Raw genomic sequence first — 20,816 nt, 5'->3', positions numbered from 1 at the left:
ACGCGAGTCCTGCTTGCGCTGTGGGGATCCCAGATTGTGGTGGCAGCAGGATCAGTGCTCCCGAAGTCAATGCACCATTCATATGAGTAAATACTGCAAGATCAGAATAAGAATTACTGGTCTCAGACCATCCTGGGATACTGTTTCTAAATGCCTTACAATGGGTTAATACATTATTAATAGAGGATATAAAATGTGTTTAGGCTGCATGCATGACTGGCAGTTATGAACACAAGAGAAGATGTCATACATGGCTACAAGCCATGTTTCTAAACAACCTATTGACCTCTTCAGCAATTAATTAAAATGCATTAAAAAATATCTATTAATCATTCATTAACCCTTTAGAAACTATAAACGAGCCTTAGCAAGAAGCACGACTGAGTTACTAATACTGTGCTGTCAGCTAGTGGGTCACATTCAGACCTGAAATACACAGGTGCTGCTCCCCAGCAATTCCCCTGACCTGTATGGGCATTATTGACGGCGGGGAGTTTCTGGCTGAGGATCAGGGGGTAAATGGGCAGCCCACAAGCCGGGGAGGTCTCTGCTGCTCTCTGATTCCCAACAGCAGCCTGGCAGCTCCCGCCGGTGCTGGGGGACAATGAGGCAAAAGGCTGAGCAGGATTTTTGGGGCGGACTGGGCTGCAGAGCCTGCGGCACAGCGGGCGGCCGCCGGCAGATCTCTGTGCTGAGCAAAACACAGGACCCTGAATCCCTTCCATGGGTGGGAATATTTGTTTGAATGGTAGCAACTGTGGGCAGGAGAACTTTAATTATTCATCGCTGCCCAGTAAATTCTAGCGGAGGGAAACAAACAGTGCTGCAGATAGGCAGCCTGGGGTTTGCCCCTCTGCTTTATTTAGCTGGGAACAGGGGAAGGTGCTGGAGAAGCAGGTTTTGTTCCAATCCCTCAACCCCCAAACTTCACAAGTGCAGTATTTACTGTGCCAGACTGCTTAACATGTCTAAATTTAATTTGATTCCAGTAATGTTCCATAACCACTATAATAAAAACCAAGCACCAGAATGATTCTCCATCTAAATCACATAATGGAGGAGACTAGGGGAACAGCCTTTATGGGAGATTAGTCAAAATAAATAACTATTAAGCTAGTCCACTGTCAGGAGAGGATGGTGTGGAGATACAAACTCATTAGCTCAGCTGGAATACAGTCATTACCACATGGTTCTGCACTGCTTCAGGCAGCACCGCTTCTAACCCAAGGTATGGATTGCAGTTTATGTAAATGAGGAAGAAGAGGCCAGAAAATGAATCAGGGTAAGTATATATCTTTTTTTGTAGTACCAGACTTACACAGCTAGTATGACTCAGTGTCACTATCGCCTATCTTGCCTAACAGTTGCAAACACAAAATTGAGATTCTTACATTCCAAGTCGATAGATATTTCTTCCTTTTCCCCTTCCTCTGAGTGCACCACCACTGAAGTGAAAAGTTCCCTTCAACAAAGTAAATAACATAACTGGGTTGAGCAGCTCTGTTCCCGCACATGACAATAAATACATTATGGAATCTTTCAATATATATGGTAGGGAAGCAGTACCTTTGCTTTCTCTGCTATAAACTACATTAGAGGGAGATGGCAAAACTGCCAGTTCAGAGAAAGACAGTTGCACATCAAGTGCCATCATCTGATGAAGTCATGAGACCTTTTAAGTTATACGTGCTGCTGATAGCAGACCTGTTACAGATTTTATTGTTTGCGTTGAGGTGGTTGTCCCTTTACTTTGCACATCAGCCGATGTCACAAGGGTGTACAGTAAAGGCAGCATTCTAATTAAAATCATCAAGTTAAAAACCAAAAATCAACTCCAGATTTTAATTTATTGACTCAAATCTGTGAGACAGGCAGTTGGACCAACATCTATAATCTGAAACTAAAGCTACAATCCCCCAGAAACAGGCTCCAAGATCTGTATTTGTGCAGCAACAACGCAAAGTCAACAAACATGTGCCTCCAAAGGGTGACAGTGACAGCAGGTGACACCGTCCCCGCAAACAGGCAAGCACCCTTGCCTTCATTATTTTCACCAGAAAAAAATAATGGAAATACTCAGAAGCGGTGAAAAAGAAAGGGAACTCGATCTGGCAGGTATTTTATGAGCGTGTGATGCTGCATACCTGATGAACTCCTCACCACCCCCTTCGGGAGGCACATTAACAGCTGTCAGCCCGTGCGGGGGGTGAGTTCGAGTTGTACGTGAAGGTGAAGGAAATAAAACATGTCAACAAGAACACTGCACAGTCAGGCCGCAAAGGCCGGTTTCAAATCCGTAGTTACAGCAGTAAATGCGGCAACATATTTTAGCAATTAGTAGAAAGCTGGCTGGCTACCGCACATTAAGTCGTTCCGACTATTCATACTATGGTTAATGTTTTCACTCTGTGCAGAACTAGGAACTAATGGTCAAACGCGACCATTTTAAACATTCCTGAACAGCTTGATGAATGCTGTAACATTGCTGACAAGCGACTGTCAACATTCACAACACCAGGCTACAGGAGCTGGAGCTGAGTGGCAGAAACAAGCAGATTAATGGTTTCTATTTGCCATAATAGTTTTAGGAGAAATGAGCTAATTCATATAAACTACTGGCTAACAGATGAAATTTTGCGAGTCTTGCTACGGAGGAAAAATTCAAAACAAACAGAAGGGATTTTTTGGGGTACTTATGATTATAATAACACAGAACATTTGTCAGCTAGTGATCCAACAGAAGTCTCAGGGTGGCTCGTACCATCTAACCATAGACACCAAGCTCCTGATTTATTTGCCTTAGGTAAGCCAGAATCCCTCATATCCTGACCAAAACACAGAGTGTCAAGAGACAAGAGGGTTCTGAATTGCCTTCTCATCTTTCAGAGCAGACGTAAAGCACCAAGGACCCAGATCTCCCTCTGGAAGTGTCTGTGCTTCTCTATATGCTGCAGGGAACATGGGTCACTAAGGTCCAGGTAAGTGTCTAAACTTCAGCTGAACTAATCCCCAAACCCCTTTTCCATGGTCAAGCTCTGAGCAAGCTCCTAACTTGAGGAAGCCTCAGCAGGGCAAGTCTAACAAGGTGTTCACCAGCACAGCCCAACATCGAGCAGCATTCCTTGCCATTCAGAGGAAGTTTTCTCTTGACGGGGCTTAGACAGACTTGGGAGTCCACTCATCCTTTAGAGAGACCCTGCTCCACGTTGCTGCTCTCAACTGGCCAAGCTGACTATCCCCTGGAGACTCTAAGTAGCTGCAATTTCTCTTCCTCTGCTCCTGGGGATGTTCTTTGGGCTGCACCACTTGTCCACCTTCAAGCAGACCAAGATTTGTAAGATGAAGCACATATGGGATGGGAATCCTGCCATCACAACCCTTCAAGTAGCACGTGGGATTCAGAAGAGAGGGTAGCTGAGCAGTACTCATCTTTTCATGCAAATTTAAGGGCCTTTGAGGGGTTGACAGCTGCTTTTCGGCTTTGTGTTTGTGTACAGCATCTCTGGTCTCTAATTATCCATTTAAGTCAATACTTGTGCAGGAAGGCATACAGAGCATGGTACATATGAGTAAAATTAAGATGCAACAATGTCCGTAGTAGGTCAGCTTCCACACTGCTGGATCAAGAGTGAATTTAACCAAATGCAATGGCAAGTTGAGGCTGGGGAATTGGGGGCAGATCTATAGTATATAGGGAGTTGGTTGCAGCCATATATACATTGGCTGAGACTTTCCATTGCAGCACTGCTTTTGGCTTATATTCTTCTTTTTTTTTTGAGAAGCACTCATTCTTCAGTGTTCACAAGCATCCCTGTAGCATTCAGCAGGCAGAAAACCCAAAGACTACAGCTGTGCCTCCAGCTTGTTCCAAAAACTCCACTTGGTTGAAATCAAATTACAATGTTTTGAAAAACTGGAATATCCTCTCTTGGTCGCATCCCTCACAAAAACTGAAGTGACATGCCAAGAAACCCAAAAGACTAAAACCAAACAAGCACATTCTAAAATAACCCTATCTGGTACCAAAGCAGCAGTGGCACATGTTGTTCTGCGAATATCTTGTAGCTGCTGAGCAGCTGTAATTGTGAAAGAGCAGAGTCAACCACCCTCTGTGGTTCCCATATGAAAATAATGACCCTCTCTCACTTCATCCTTCACCTCCAAAGAGTCATCAGGCAAGAGAGACCTTATGGACATTTCTGTGCTTAAAAGGGGCTGATGAGAAAGATGGGGACAGACTTTTTAGCAGGGCCTGTTGCAATAACGGGGGGCGATGGTTTTAAATGAAACGAAGGAGATTCAACAAGAAATTGTTGGCCCTGAGGGTGGTGAGAGCCTGGCCCAGGTTGGCCAGAGAGGTGGTGGATGAACCATCCCTGGAGACATCCCAGGCCAGGCTGGACGGGGCTCTGAGCACCCTGAGCTGGTGAAGGTGTCCCTGCTCATGGCAGGGGGGGCACTGGGGGAGGTTTGGAGGTCCCTTCCAACCCAAACTGTTCTGTGATTCTATGACGAGCTCTTTCCAGTGTGTAGAGAATACAAGGCCAGGGAGAGAGGCCAGGTAGGTAACCCCTTCAGGTTCAGCATATGGACTCCATCCATCTGTTTCTTGATGATGGTACCTAGAAGCTGTATTTGTTTTGAACATTTAGAAAGCCCTTTTCCTCTAATCACTCAAAAGTCACGTTAAGAAGCCCATCTTTAAAGCACAGTTTCTTTTCAACTCCCTAAACACTTGGATACACCTGATTTTCAGTTGACAGTGAGAATCTTATTTTGGCTCCCTTGTTAATAAACACCATAACAACATCTAACAACACAATCATATACTATTTCTTCACTGGTATACAAAATGCACGTGTGGGGGTCAGAATCCAGGTTGCACAGGTAACTGCAAAACTGGCATTTTCTAACTCTGACTTCTTGTTTTCCAATCTAAATAACACTTTTTAGTGCAGGGGAGTTCTATATATAATTATATACATTGCAACGGTACCGTCAGGAGTCAGGACCCCATTGAGCCGGCGTTATACAAACACACAAAAGATGGTCATCTAGAAATCCACAGGGCACTTCCCACCTCTCCCGATACCACCACTCTTTGTACACGACTCAGTGATAAAACGTGGTGGTGTTGTACAGACCGTGTTTTTATGGCTCTGAAGGTACCTTATTCAGAAAATCTCATACTAATCTGTTAGTCATCTTGAATGAAATTGCTTCATTTGGCAGTGCAAATGATCAGCCTTTTGAGATTTGTAACCACTAACTTTAGACTTTTTCCTGAGGAGAAAAGACAAATAGGATGGCACAGTGTTTGCTATGGAAACACAGTGATGTATCATAACCATAATTGCTCTGAGGTCACAGAACTTCCATCGGAGATGACACGAGAACATGCCTGTTAGAGAGCTGCCACGCAACTGTGTTCGGGAAGCAGCTTCTTCAAACAGCAGTGAATGAAGGGAGAGGGAGGTGAGTTGTGAACTAGCTGATGAAAATCATCATTCTAAAAGAACAGGAGCTTTAACTTTAGAGTTTATTATACGAGTTGATGCAACTGGAGTCAGTGTAATGTGAAGGACACGTCATCGAGTGATACCGTGTGCCCAATCCTGGGTAACAACGAGCCTGATACGACATTTATTAGCAGCGCACGTGTATTATTGTACTTCCTTCTAGAAAGGAAATTGGGGTGGCAGCTGCTATTTAGCAGGAGAATTTAAGTGTGCGTGTTTTGAGAGACACTTTGTAAAAAGCTTAGTGGGACTGGAGCTTTAGATAGAGCCAAGCGTAGCTGGAAGGAAGAAGACTTAAAAGATGAAAGGTGGTAATGGGGCTGGGATTGTCCGAAATCACCAGATCTGGAATTTTAGTCTGTTCGTATCTCAGTTCCCTACCCAGAGTACTTACTAAATCCACAAGCTTTTTCAACACTGATTATGAAAAGCATGTAAGTAAACAGGCAGAGCCAGATAGCTTGGCTAAGGGCAGACGGATAGAGCCTTAATCTTCAACAGTTATGGACATTAAAGAACTTGGGCATGACACACTAAGCTCCTCATCTCAGCAGCTCTGGATGCAAATCCAGAAGAATTCTACCAAGGTTGTAGATTTGGACAGTTTTAGCGCAGATTGGAAACATCCTTAATTTTTTCGTGTTTTGTTAAGAAAAAAAAAAAGCCAAGGGCAAACAGAGCACAATTCATATTGACATTAGGAACCGGCAGTCCAAAGGGCTGCGGCAGCTCTGTGGTTCCAGGGCATGCCAGTGCCACCTGAGAGGGCTGCTCGGCCATCGGGTCAGGTCTGTGTACAGTGGAACGGGTTTCGACTGTGTAGAGAACATCACGCTCACTTCAGTACCTGCTCCGCGAAATCCCCCGCAGAGGTACAGCTTCCCTTCCACGGAGCCTGCGCTGCTGGAGTTTGTCCGTAAGGACAGGAGGGGAGAAGGCATCAGAGGTCCATCCCTCCAGAAGTCTCCATCGGGGTTGTAGATCTCCACCGCATCGAGACATTTCCGTGTCTGTCCCCTGTCGCGACCGAGGCATCCAATTCCTCCTGCAAATGATATGTAGGTCAGATGGAGCAGTCCTGGGTTCTGCTCAAAAACACATTGCTGGCTGCATAATCTTTGGTTTACGTGTCCTCATGTCCCTCCTTTTCCCTTTTGCAGCTCCAGAAATGTGTTGATTGTAAACTCAAAGCAGAGGCTCCTGCACGTTGTCTACAGACATCAAAGCAAGATCCTTTCTGAAGCCTTGCATCAAAGGGAGGAGAAGCAGCATGTCTTCAAGATGCAAAGGTATTTTGCCTTGTTTTCTGCCTATACAGTAGAAATGGTCAGAATTGTTGTGTGTGCTGGACAAATCACTTTATCATTAAGTTGTAATTGTTCAAACATATTTTCCGATTACTGTTAGTGTATTTGACCCTCACATATGCTAACCAACAATCACTTGGATTTTTTGGTTACCGGTCTTCAATAAAAGAAAAAATATTATATCAGTTTCTTAAGGGAAATCAGCTTCCAGAAACAAACCCATCCAATAGGCAGGAGTCCCAGCTGAGTGATTGGTGACAAGCTCTGCTGTCGAAGGGTTAATTAGGGTGCCTGAAGCACATTTGCAGGATTGAAAGAGATCTCAGGTTTGGTTTGCTGGGAGGTAATGCAACAGGCTGCAGACACACCTGAGATCTCAGTGCACACTGAAACCGCAGTGTAAACACCGCCTTGCCAAACCCTTTCCAGTATTCAAATCCAGATTTTGAATTCACAGCCTCTGGTTCTCCAGAATTAACATGCTGACGTCCCCTGGCAGGTTTTCCATCTGTGCCAATGGACACAATACCCTGTAATGAGCACTGCTGGCGTGCTGCAGCAGCTCTTTTGTGCCTCTGTGTGTATGTGACCACTTTTAAATTTAAAATAACTGCAATATGCAAGCAATTTCCACACGAAGGCCAGCTTTCCAGATACGCGTGTAGGAATGCTGGATTGTGCAAATCCAAAATGCATCGTATGGCATGTAATTACACCCTTGTATATGCCAAGGGAAAGGACTGCAAGTAGAACCTGCCCCAGGTTGGTGGGGCTGCTCTTTAAGTATATTGCCCCTAGAGCTCTTAAGCTGGTCTATGAGAGAAATGAGCCCCTAGCACTCGAAGTTTTACTTGCACATGGTTTTTCATCTAGCACTCCATATGGACTGTTATTTCTTTCAACCTTTTGTGCATTCTCCAAAGGTATTTGCAAGAGGCAGCCACATGTAAATGGGGACTGCAATGCTTCGAATTTGCTACCAGTTTATTCCTGATCTGCATTTTAGAGTCGGGCAGAGACACGATCGGTTGTGCCTGTATCAGAGCAGCAAAATTAGAACCAAATTCAGCATCCATTATCATCAGCAGGAAGTTTTCTCCAGCTGAATTTTGCAGCATTTGATTCAGTTCAATATTTGAATTTGAAAGCCTTCACTGGGTTTGGTTTTGAGCTCTTTTTCCATGCACAGCAAATCTTTACTTGCCCTAATACCTACCAACAAGATCCTGGCAGTTTGTATTAGGATCCCCTCAGCGTGTGCTTTAAACAAGGCCAGCATCCAAATTCTTTCAGTCCTAGCTTAACACCCCAGGTACGCAGCATTTGCTCTGATGGGCTCCTCTGAGGTTTGATTCACCTGAGAGAGCTGGGCCAGGGAGTTACTGTGCTCATGGATTTTTGCTAATCATTTCCACGCCAAAAAGAGAGTTGTATGCACCGTCATGCTGTGCCTTTCTCACAACGGAGTCTCGCTGAGCTATTCCTTAGGACTATTTGGAAACAAGTTTCAGAATTCAAGCATTTACTTATTGTGTTGTTCCTCATGCCAGGAGCATCACCCTCTTCTATGCAGTATTCTCCACTACTCCTCAATGGCTTATAAGAGAGGTGCTACAGTAAGGACAGGACACTATTCCCCTAAAATTATCGAGAAAGGTTTTAAGGGCTAATCAATTTTTTAATCTGGTAAGGCTATTTAATTGATTGCTTATCACGTAGTCTTTCTGATTCTATAGCATCCTCCTTTAGCATTCTCTATAGCATCCTCCTCACAGAGGACAGCATGCAAGACAATCTGCTACCAGGGCAGGTACAGTCTACAGAGTGCAGTATAGTATAGAAAGAGCTACTCAAGACAGTTTTAAATGGAAACCAGTAATAATAAAGCTCCTCACAGATTAATGTGATCTATGCAAAAGACGGGGTTTTTTTTAATTAGCCCAGGTGTAACTGTTCTCTGCTGAAAAATACGCATTCGTCCATAGGAAAAGTCTTCATATGAAGAATGAAAGAGCATCTTGTTCAACCAGATGAATGAATGGTACCAGTTAGGGAATGTCAGAGTCAAACAACAATAGCTTTGCTGATTGCCTCAGTATTTCAAGGGGGGCAGCGGTCAAAATGCCCCAGAACTCTTCTAGAAGTGTAATTGCTGTTCATTTCTTAGCGCATTTTTATTGTCATTTTCTAAATTGAGTATCTGTGGGGCACGGTAACTTCAGAAAGAACTGAAATAATCAGGTACAAAACCGACACAGCACAGTCAGTGACTTTTTGCAAAAGAAATCACGACCTTTACCGGTTAATGAAGACATTCAATTGCTGATCCAGAGGATCCGCCTCCACATGTTTTTCCTGTGTACTCATTAGAGAAGTCATCTTTGGTGACCTGTCTTTTCAAAGGTTCAAGAGCTTCCACGTATTTTCAAGCATTTATGAAACCCTCATTGGATAGTTTAAGCAACTTGACCTCCTTTAATCCGGTCATTATCAGAGACAGTCCTGAAGGTACCAAATACCTCCATTTTACTTGCGCCCTCCACAGCCATTTCAGGTAAATCCAATGTCACATTCATTTTACAACAAGGCCAAAGCTAAGTTCTCAGCAAATAGAAAATGAGAAGGAAAAACCAGAGGGAGTAATGTTTAATTTTCAAGCTTAGAAAAATACCATCCTGAAAAGCAAGAAATCAAGAATTTCAATCGCCTTTTCTAAGGCAATGCTACTGCTGAAATATTGCTAACAAAGGAATCTGGGGACATCAGACTCTACCAGCACTGCTTTGCTGGTTGAGAAATACACGTGTGAGACAATCCTGCCTGTCCTCGGTGGAGACTGCTGTCTCAGGCCTCTTTCCAAAGGACTGAATACACACATCAACAAAGACATTTCCGAAACTTAAATCAATCCACATCTGCAACTGAGTGGAGGCATCTCTCGTTAACCAGGCTATTCATCATCTACAACGCACGTACCATGCAAAACTACAAATTGGCAGAAAAAAAAGACATTTGCTGCATGAGGCGATTCAGGCTTTGTGCCCCATCACTCACAACTCAGATTAGCCTGTCCCAGTGCCTTCTTCATGCAGATTTATGAAACCATTAGGAGTGCAAGTGGAGACATACGGAATTACAGCTAAGAATACAAGGATAAAGTAGTAAAGAGGGCAGAGGGTTGCAGATCATTGGGAGGAGACTCTTATGCCAAGGGACCCAGCAGTACAGGGATCTGTGCTTGCAATTGCACCTTAAGCCACCCAGAACTAGAGATGGGGTCACTAAAACATACCTGCTGTGGTTGGAGCCCCCCAAAAGCCCCAAGGGGTGTGCAGAAGGACAGCAATTGCTATTTCCATGCCTGCACCCCAATGGGTGCTGGGGAGGGTCCCTCATTAAGCCACACTCCCCCACCTTGTCACAAACGGAGCAGGTGAATTCAACACCACCTGCCTTAGTTCTCTGCATAAAGCCCAATTATATGTCCTTTGTGCAAGGGGAGCTGGATTTTCTCACTGGGACTTTTGAACATTTCTGTCATTTTCACATTCATCACACAAGAGGATTTAATCACCGAATTCATTCTTCCCCCACCCCTTACAAATATACCCTTTCAACACATTAGGCTTTTTACATTATGCACTTTCCCTAGGAGATATTTCAGATGCCACTGAAAGACTAAAAAAGCCAGCGAAGCCACCTTTGTGTTCCCAAACCCATTAATGCTTGAGAGCTTTTCATATCACGCTTGGGTGATTCTGCAATCAAACATACTTTCAAGGGCACTCTTTAAGCAGTTGTTCTAATGGACTTTAAATTTAACATGAAGCTCCATTAGTAAAATAAATATATAAATAAAATACATGATCTTTATTAAGAAATCGGGAGAGAGAAGACAAGCCTTTGATGCAAGAAGGCAAAGCCGGGTAGGTGATGTGATTAGCACATCTCCGGCATTTCAATGAGGCGCAGTTCTGTGCCTTGCGATACCCACACACTGCTCAGAGCTGGCTGAAGGCAAAGCACATGGGGGTCAGCTGCCCCCCCCCCCCTTGCCCCACGCTCATCTGAGAAGACTGAATGCAATTTGAGTCACATCACTTCTAATAGCAGAACATCCTTGAGGGGAAACGTCTGTAACAGCAGCGAAGTGGTAAAGAGTCACTGGTGATAATCAGTTCATCAGGTGCAAAGGAAAAAGGGTGCCTTACATATATCTTTATTTTTGCTGTCTACAACTACCCAAAAGGAGGTTGGAGCATGGAGGGTGTTGGTCTCTTCTCCCAAGTAGTAAGTGATAGGATGAGAGGAAATGGCCTCAAGTTGCACCAGGGGTGGTTGAGGTTGGATCTGGGGAACAATTTCTTCCCCAAAGGGCTGTGGGGCATTGGAACAGGCTGCCCAGGGCAGTGCTGGAGTCACCATCCCTGGAGGCATTTTAAAAGCGTTTAGACAATGTTCTTAGGGACATGGGTTAGTGCTAGAACTAGATTAGGTTATGGGTGGACTTGATGATCCTGAGGGTCTCTTCCAACTGAAACGATTCTATGAGTCTATATTTCTATAGGAGTGAGGCTGACATGCAGTTGACTTTCAAGAGACAGAGAATGTTCCTACCCACACGTACTTGGTGACTCCACCCGTGTCACTGATACTTGTGAAACAGGCACCGGTACAGAGCAATTGCACTTCCAGGTCTCATCCACACCAAGCTCTTAAGCAGCTAAATAGGCCAGGCAGCTGAGTCCAACATAGACATTTCCCTCTCCTAGGATAGTCACCCCAATCCAAGTCCAGATTGCTCATCACATAGACCAAAATGACACCTACAAGGTGGCTGGTGGCTCAGACAGGACAGAAAAGCACTTCTGTACCCCACTGAGAGCAGCAGGGTGACGGGTATCTCTGAATATCAGACTCTAACCCATTTAATTAGGTTTTCCCACTAACAGACCCCTGAAATTAGATATGAACTACAGCCTCTTGGCCAGGGCAGCATATCAAGGAGCAACAAGAGCAGAGCTGCTTCCAGAGGGAAGGTGACCCGTGTAACAAGCTCACCATCAAGGCACAGCTCTGCAGAACCAGGGACCGGCGATCACAGAGGGTCCAACCAGCCGCTCTCAGGTGAAGGAAGGTGACAAGAGAGGGCTGAATCCCCAGGCCTGTGTTTAAATGATGCTCCTGGACCTGTGGGTGGAGGCTCCAGGTGATGCTGGTCAGGATAATCAAGACCTATTACTGCCCTAATTAAGTCCTCAGATCACAACGCTGAGCAACATGCATTCTTACCAGTGCCTTTTTTGAGCTTTTATCAAAGGAACATGGGAAAAGAAAAAAGAGTACTTCTCCAACAAGCAAGTGAAATCTAAGCTTTGCCTCCTGTAAAATAATTCACTATTAAATTGATCTCTGGAATGCGCAATGGACTTAATAGCGCTAATCTCTTATGTAACGTTTCCCTTCATTGCTCTTTAACGGCGCTCAAGCTGAGAGTGTCGGCACTTTGCTGGCGCTCTCTGCAAAGCAGCGCTGCGAGCTGGCTCCTCCAGAAAGCAGCAATAAAACCAGCCCTGGCAGGCGCTTCCAAAGGTGAAGCCGAGAAGCACTGTCACTCTTTACTAACACAGAGCACTGCGGATGAGCTAATGCAGCTTGTGCAACACACGAGGGCAAAAGATTGATTAGAAGCAGAGCTGATTGTCATCCTAAACATGGTCAAGCTTCAGTTCCAGCTCCTTCTTTTCTCCCGTAATGCCTTGTTCTCATTTCCTTTGATAATCTTTGAGTACAAAGCAGTTCCGATCTCATCTACCAGACCAAATTTTTGCCTTTTTTCCTCCTTGCACACAAGCACTACGGAGCCTGTTGCACAGGTAGAACAGAGCAGAATCAGGCCCATAAGCTGCTACTTGTCTGAAGTCCAAAGCACATTTATAAATAGAGGTGTTTATGTTAAAAGAAGGTGTTATTCAAACGCACAGTTAATACTGTGAAAGCTAAAATGTCTCCTTCCAGCCCCTCCTACACATGCTTTCCTTTCCAGAGGGACCCCAAAGTACATATTCAAATAAGTATTTTATGATGGAGACATTCAGTGTTTAATTGAACCTCATTTAACTGCTTAAAACTTTTAAAAGAAGCTCTCAGCAAGAACTCGGGGGAAAAACCAAGTCCTAAGAGGTGGGATGCCAGGCTAAGGAGGATAAACAAAAACTCTTTGATTCCTAAATCTTCCCTAATAGGATTTCTCACTTAAGTCCTTCTATATGTTCTTACTTATAAAGTAGGAATTATATAACGTTAAAGCAACACGTGGCTAAAGCTGTCATGGTGATACAACGTTTTTTACCAGTGACCTGTATTTCAGAGACAGTAGTTCTACTGAATGTGTTTTAAGGCAAGCTAATGAATATGGCATTCAAATGGATTCAGTTGGATAAATTTTCCTAATTTATACACTGGCTGTAATAAGTTTTCAGAGACTTAGCTGGAAAGGATATTTTTTTTAAGCAAGAGATTAAAATGCATGACCTTAAATAGAGCCCTCCCATCTGGTTTTCTTCCAAAAGTGTCTCAATTGCCTCTGTCATTAAGAACACAATACTGCTCTTTATTGGGCTTTCCAATGAATATAGTTATGTTCCTGGGAAAATATGGAGAGAAAGAGCTAAGATCAGTCAAATGGGATGAATAGGAGAAAGGATTTTGAGCCTTAGGAAATGTTGTTCATTTACTTATGAGGATTATGTACATTGTATAAATAGCGTAAGATTCTCTAGGAACATTACACAACAAGCAGACAATTATATTGCAGGATTGCTGATTAAGACACATGGTACAGGTTTCTGAATGATGCTATTACTCACACCAAAAACTCTAATCTATTTCTCATTTTCCTTCCATCAATATGACTTGAGAATAATTCCATTGAAGTCATTAAGGTTTTACACGCTGGAGCTGGCAATTAGGCTGGGAAGAGGTTTTGGACAGTGACTGTGCACTCTCTGTTCTGTGCCAATGGGACTTTTCAGAAATTAACACTTCAAAGGCCGAGCGTCAGATTCTGATCTGGGTTAGAACAAAACTAGTCAGACAAAACACAACTGAGATCAGCAGACTGGGTGCTACAGATTTACACCTACATGGACAAGAGCAAAAATGGGACGTGTATCTCAAAGAGTGTGCTACTGCATCTTATTCAAAGCTACTGGTCCATCTTTTTGCTTCATATTTGTGGTAGAAATTGCATTCGCACATCACAGACATTAGAGAGGATCAGCTTTCTCTGCAGTGATTCCTCATTTTTGCTCTAGAGTCCCACCTAATCCTGAACGTGCTGACACCTGTATGAGCTGTACCACAAGACAGAGATCCTGTCCGAAAGAGCCGACAAACTTACTGTGTTTAAGGACTTTGTGTTCAAGACTTGCTTGAAAGAAGTCTCATCTCTGCAACACTACTCTCTGTACCCAGCTAGAACTATATATTCATTTATTTCATGTTTTTATTTCTGGGAAGAGGGACTTGGTCCTCGTGGCACGGAGATGACAGTTTGCATTTCCCTGCTTCCACCTTGATTCTCCCCTTCTCCTTCCTCCGCCCCCAGCAGCCCCAGTGGATCTTCTTAGATGGGTACAGACTGGAGGAAGCCCATGGAGACAGTGCACCACGGAAGGGACAAATACGATAGGAAAAGCAGGTGATGCTGGGAGGAATCCAAACAAAACCATCAAGCATGCTTCTGAATTACCCCTTCCCTCAGAGTCCCATGACTGGGGCTCCATGGGAGCCTGTTAGATGTTCAAGTTCTGTATGTTCAAATAAAAGTAGTGTAAAAAGTGAAATATCTTTCTTATGCTAATCCAGAACACTAAACGTTCACTCAATTTAATCTACAGGAAGGAAGAAATGACGTGGGGGAAAAAATAACTCTAGGAAAATACCATCCATTTAGTCCAACATAGTGTGTCCTATGGTACATAGCAAAGGGTGAGATATTTCACTTTGCAGAGGCAAATTGCTAGAAAGAAGAAAAAGTCATGGTGCCATCCACTAAAAATCTGTTTCCTCTTACCCAAGACATAAATCTCGCTGTTGACCACGGCTGTGCTGAAGCGGTATTTGGAGTACTTCATTGGGGCGCCTTCTGTCCATTTGTCTTGGGCTGGGTCGTACCGAAACGTTCTGTTACTTAATCGATCCGGCTCATCGTCAGGCAGATCCATCTGTATGAAATATGACAGCCATAGGATAATACAACATTTGGAGCCCTCTGCACGCGCCTGCGTGCAATTAATCACAGCAGACAGCCGAGCAGATAAATAACATAAACACATCAATTATGGCTGCAAAGTGATTCATGCTCAGGAGGGTTTAAGAGCACCCATGACTTGCGGCTGGGAGGACGCGGTGGAAGGCAGATGAACACAAGGGCATCTCTGTTCTGCAGCAATAAAGCTGAGGATTTGGGTAATAACAACCCATTCCTGGGCAGAACGTGCCTCTTTCGTGTAAAGTCCTAATCATAACAGCGGGAAAAACATCCTATAGAACATTTTTTCTTCCTGCTGAAGGTTGAAATCCATTCCTGCTGCTACTCAGACTGTCCTGTGAGTCTCAGCGAGGTGCTTTGCTGGCCTTCTCAGGCTTGTAAATATATATAACTTATTCTCAAGTCATTTGCACGTTTATTTAGTCAGCCTAACCAGAGTAATGTTGTTCAACCACTGTAACTTCTCCTTCAATAGTTTTCATAACAAGCTCCTCACCCCCCGCTATATCTTTGCTGCCATAATACTCTTTATATACTCACTCCTACTCCTCTTGTTCTCTCTAATCTTCTTCCCTTTTCTCTGCCTGTCTAATGTGATGCAGGGAACTCAGATTATTTTTTCTGGGTATGACACTCTTGAATACAAGCAGTGGGCCGTGGGGGAAGGATTCTGAAATATTTCGGCATGAAAGGTTTCACGTAGAGAGATGTATTAATAGCAGTGAGGAGAGAATTACTTTGCTTACTTGTGATGTTGTTTTGTGTGTGCTTGCTTCGCTTGTTATTTTTCTTTCCCCAAAGACCTTTCCAACACTGATGTAATGGACAAGATAGTAGGAGACAAACTAGAAAGTGGATATATAGCCCCTTGGTTACTCCCTTTTTCTTTGTCATAAGCATGAAAAACTGATTCATTCACTGAAAGAGGGGTAAGATGTGTATTTTCAACACAGAATAAGTATATACTTAGGAGCAGGCACCATCTGATGTGCCTTAAATTCACATCCTACCTCATTTTTGTGGTCATGTTCACCTCAGAGCACACAGGGTGCTCTTTAGGTACAGAAAACACAACACCCAGTGGCCCTTCTCTCTATCTCAAGGGTCACTTGGGTTTTTAACTCCGCTGGCATCAGCGAGGCTGGACCAAGGCTGAGCCAGAGCGATGCTGCTGCGAGTCCAGCCCTCACCCTCCTAAGCTGTCATTTTATGTCCCGGCTTGACTTTGTCTCGCCTTGTTTCAATTACAAAGCCCGAGTAGGAAGGGAACATGTATTTATCTCTGTCCTGTAGTGGACACATGCACTTACAGCACTCTATCAATGCCATGTCATTAGCGTTTGTTCAGGATTGACAGAACATTCAGTGCTGCTTGAGCACAGGGACAACCCCCGGCTCAATTAACTAATTTGCCTTTTCGGTGCGGCTGGAGGATCCCACAGATAAAAATCGCTGCATCTGATGGAGAGTGCAGGATGTACACGGTACCAGAATTCAGCACAATGCAGCACTGGTCTTGAAGCACTTGTTGGAGAACTTCAGCTGATTTGTTCTGATCAGCTACATCCTAATCTTACAAAGCTATGTTTTTTAATTAATTATTGTTAATCTGCTCATCTCAAGTCTATTGCTATATAAACTCAGGCTCCCATGTATTGTTAGTGATAGTGTTGGCTGGCAAGTATTCCCTTTAGGTGTTTTCAGGGTGCCTGTATTATTCTTGTCTCAATATTCCAAACTTGTGTTTCTAAGCCGCATTTCCCCCTTACAATCTGTTCTGGAGAACTATTAAGAACGACAAAGCTGGTTGTCTGACTTGAACGTCTATCTTTGTAAGATGACATATCTTTCAGTTCAAGTTTTTCTATAGACAGATTGTTTCTACATTAAATGTTTTCATATTTTAATTCTTTAAATAGCAAGGTGTCCTTGCTGTCTTGTTTCAGTATCAGAAATACTCTCTGATCTTTCCATTTTCTCCTTTGGGGACTCCTGCACTCAAAAATATCCAAAGAGGTGGAAATCTTGTTTGCCGAATGCATCTCTACTTTTAAATACTCTGATCAGTAATTTATTTCAAGAGAACACAAACCAATGAGATGTAATGACAAGTCTGAACATATTGCTGTCAGCAATAAGGATTACAGATGCTCTACTTTATTGTCAAGTAAATGCGGGGCTTTATCTTGAATGGTCACATTTAAACTGCACTGAGCAGTAAATAAGAATGGGCTGTGCTCTTAAAGACCTTTTGCACTGGTGGCAACTGGAGCGAGCAAGCAGTGCTCCTGACATCCCTCCTCCTTGTAGCACAGCTCTGGATACACCATCTGCAGTTGTACAGGGAATCCGTGGCCCTGCTGAAAATTCCCGTTAACACTTTATATAGCCAAGCAATGCAAATGAAACAACAAAATGGCTTGATTAAAAAGGAGTCTGTTTTCCAGAGAATGCTTTGACTTTTCCTTGAAGATATAATATAATATAATAAAATCAAATAAATGAACCTTGGTTAACCAAAAAGATTTCCTGAGAAACTGAGGTCAAGTTTTAATTTCATATATAAATCTACCCCTGAAAATGACCTGCGTACACGTTTTGAAGACAGGGCTCGGTTAAGGGCTCCTGTATGATTTAAATACCACTGTCTAGTGATACCTAGAAAAATGAAGAGAATGGTAACTAAGGAAAGGCTGGAAGCCACATTGACACAGGAGGTGTATTTTAAACTCACTGTGCACATCTCCGTGAAAGAACTGCCCTTCCAGAAAGTGGTATTTACAGTGAGGAAGGCATAAGACGGGTATTATTCTTCTTCACCTGTTTGGTTTCCCTACAAAAGATGTTTAATCAGAGAAATGTGAGCAATTCACTCTGCTGCTATCACAGATGTACTTTTCCTATGCAAAAAACACACCATAAAGCTACATGACACTTCTTGTTAGTAAACAAAACCACAATAACTGGGACATTTCTTAACCTGTGGTGTCCATCCACCCAGCACGTAGAGCTTGTTCTTCACCGTCACCACGCCGTGGCAGGCCAAGGGGACCGGCAGAGGCGCCGTGCTCCTCCAGGTGCCTTGCTCCATGGAATACTTCTCCACACAGTTTGTCACCAGGTACTGGTTTTTCACTTTCATTTGCCCTCCTATGACATAGAGATCGTTATGGATAGTGCCCAAGGCATAGAGTTCACGGAGCTGAGTGGTGCACAGGCTGTGCCAAAACTGGTTTCCTCGCTGCTGGTATCTGTAGGAAAACCCAAAGCTGTAAATGCCCTTGTTCTTAGAATCCTAGAATCATTTTGGTTGGAAGAGACCCTCAAGATCACTGAGTCCAACCATAACCCACCACTGGCACTAACCCATGTCCCTGAGAACCTCATCTACATCATCAGCTTGTTTGGAAATGTTACCCCCTTCCTCGTCAGCATTTATTCACACAATAATACAATGACAAGTGGAGCTTTTCTCCTTCACAGAGACGTTATGAGGTTGAGCCCCATTTTTTTTCAATATTGAGCATTTTTAGTATGAGCAATTTTAAATTTAGGCATCCTTCCAAATATATTAGATCCTAATTAAGGTAAGGAATCCTGGTGAAAACAAGGGCCCAGTATGGGTTTAATTCCCTAAATTTAGGCATCTATTTGAAAATGCTGTCACCATTTTAAAATGTTGTCTTTAATCCAGAAAATGTCTGGTTTTCTTTAAAATATGTGCATCTGAAAAAGCCAGGAATAAAACACAGAATAAGGACTTAAAGCTATCGATCATTATCCTTTAATCTCTGAAGTATTATTATCAACATTAAAAGAGAAGCGTGTTATCTCTGTCTTACTGGACTCCTCGGGTCATTTGCTTGACTCATGTCCCCCTGCTCATCACCTAGAAAAGAGCATCCTATGAAAATGTTGAGATTTGAGTAAGCAGAATATCAAATCCACACCCAGCGATGTAGGATCTAATCATGCTCATTTACACAGAGATGCCACTACAGCAAATCCTCCCCCTTTCAGGAGAAAAGGCATCAGGATTTGGTTGTATGTCTGTAATTTGTTGTGCCATAAATTGTGACAAATTGATTAGAGTAATTGAAATCTCTGGGAAAACTTTCAAGTAAAGAACGCTTTGCCTAATGGTCGTCTTTCATCCCCAGAAACATTATTTGGACTTAAAATTTTTAAATAATTAGGGATTTTTCCCGACAGAGGGTACACACCTATAAATTTCGATGTTCCTGGTCTTTTGTCTGGACATTTTGACAGCACTTGCCTCTCCTGCCACAATAATATCATTATTCTCAGTGACAACACCAGTGCAAACACATCCTAAGCCCTCTCCATACTTTGGAGAGGGAATGAAATAAGTCTTTTTTGTTGCCGGAGCGTAACAAAAACTGGCGTCTGCATAGCTCGCATGTCTGGACCTAATGCCGAGAGAATTGTTGCCGATGCAGAGTAAGAGATCGGTGGTCTCCATGCCGTACCGCAGGCTGAGAGAAGGTTGGCTCGATAGCCTGATGGTTTTCAGCGCTTCCTCAAACAGATCGTTGCATTCCGAATTGCACAGGATCATCGTGTTTCTTTTCCGGGCTTCCACCAGAAAGGAAGGGCTGACAAGCACCAGTCTCACTTGCTTCAGGAGCTCAATGAGGTGCTCTGCACGGGACTTTCTGCTGTGCTTGACCCATCGAATGACAAGGTCCAGAATGCTCTCCTCCCTGGAAATATTCAGGTCATCTGATTTTATGAGAGTCAACAGCTGCTGGAATTCAATCTCTAATATTTCTTCCTGTAAGCTCACCTCAGCAAAATGCTGATACAAGTATTTCCGCGCTTGATCCGATAAATCTTCTGCACTGATGTGGTTTGCAAACTGGTAGATGCCCACACAGTTGGAAGCATCCATGTGGTCCATCATGTACTTCTGACACACACTGAAAACATCTTCCATCTGCATGAAATAGGCAGCAAGCGCCACAGTCTGTACATTCTGATTAGTGAGGTGCAAATCCGCGCTGTACATGTAGTCGAGTATCACCGACACGCTCTCCGCGGGGATGTCGTACAGCACCACCTCTCTCTGTGTGCATTCAACCAACCCGCAGGTAAACATGGCTCTGAAATAGGGACTGAAGGCAGCCAGCACCACCTTATGGCAGGGGAATTTCTCACCTTCCGCAACCAGCACAACATCAATGATCTCCGTAGATTCTTTCATCCTCTTTACTTGTTCCAATAACGTCAAGCTATGGCGTTGCCTTCTTTTCTCCTCAGCCTTACGATCCATGGTTGATCTCCAATTGTCCTGGTTTTAAATCTCCTCAGAGTTCAAGGTCTTCATCAGGAATGTTTCTAGAGGTAGAAGCATAACATCGTCCAGTAAGAACAAAGTATTGCACAAATGAATATTGCTGTTAATATCAAAAGATAGTCATTGTGTAGGGTGTGATATAAATCAGTAATGCACAAAAACTACGTAAAATTATGGTGAGGTCTCCGGCTCAAGGTCTCCAAGACAAAAAAAAAATAATCAATACTTCAAACGATCTTCAATATTCAATAACCTCACAGACAAGTTTTGCGATTATTTAAAGAAAATTACAGGCTTCCCTTCAAAACAGTGTTCTCCTGCTGCCTTCTCCATCCTTTCCCCGATCCTGACCCATAGCCTATTAAAATCAAGGGGAAGATTTCCACTGACTTCAGTAA

General features: G+C 43.5%; 1 protein-coding gene across 1 annotated transcript in view; it reads right to left on the bottom strand.

The window, feature by feature from the left end:
* KBTBD12 (kelch repeat and BTB domain containing 12) overlaps positions 1-20,816 on the bottom strand; it is a gene marked incomplete at its 3' end in the record, with an annotated part of 48,864 nt that overhangs the window by 5,621 nt on the left and 22,427 nt on the right. The window contains exons 3-6 of the mRNA XM_082060441.1: positions 19,325-20,459; positions 18,082-18,352; positions 14,904-15,054; positions 6,367-6,564 (exon numbers count right to left, since the gene is read on the bottom strand). Coding sequence (XP_081916567.1) covers positions 6,367-6,564; positions 14,904-15,054; positions 18,082-18,352; positions 19,325-20,394 — 1,690 coding nt within the window. The 5' untranslated portion in view covers positions 20,395-20,459. The remainder of the gene's footprint in view (positions 1-6,366; positions 6,565-14,903; positions 15,055-18,081; positions 18,353-19,324; positions 20,460-20,816) is intronic.

This window comes from Streptopelia decaocto, assembly GCF_964273445.1.
Source record: "Streptopelia decaocto genome assembly, chromosome: 8".
NCBI lineage: Eukaryota > Metazoa > Chordata > Aves > Columbiformes > Columbidae > Streptopelia > Streptopelia decaocto.
Note: the sequence above shows the minus strand (reverse complement) of the source record. Positions and strands in the feature narration are given on the sequence as shown.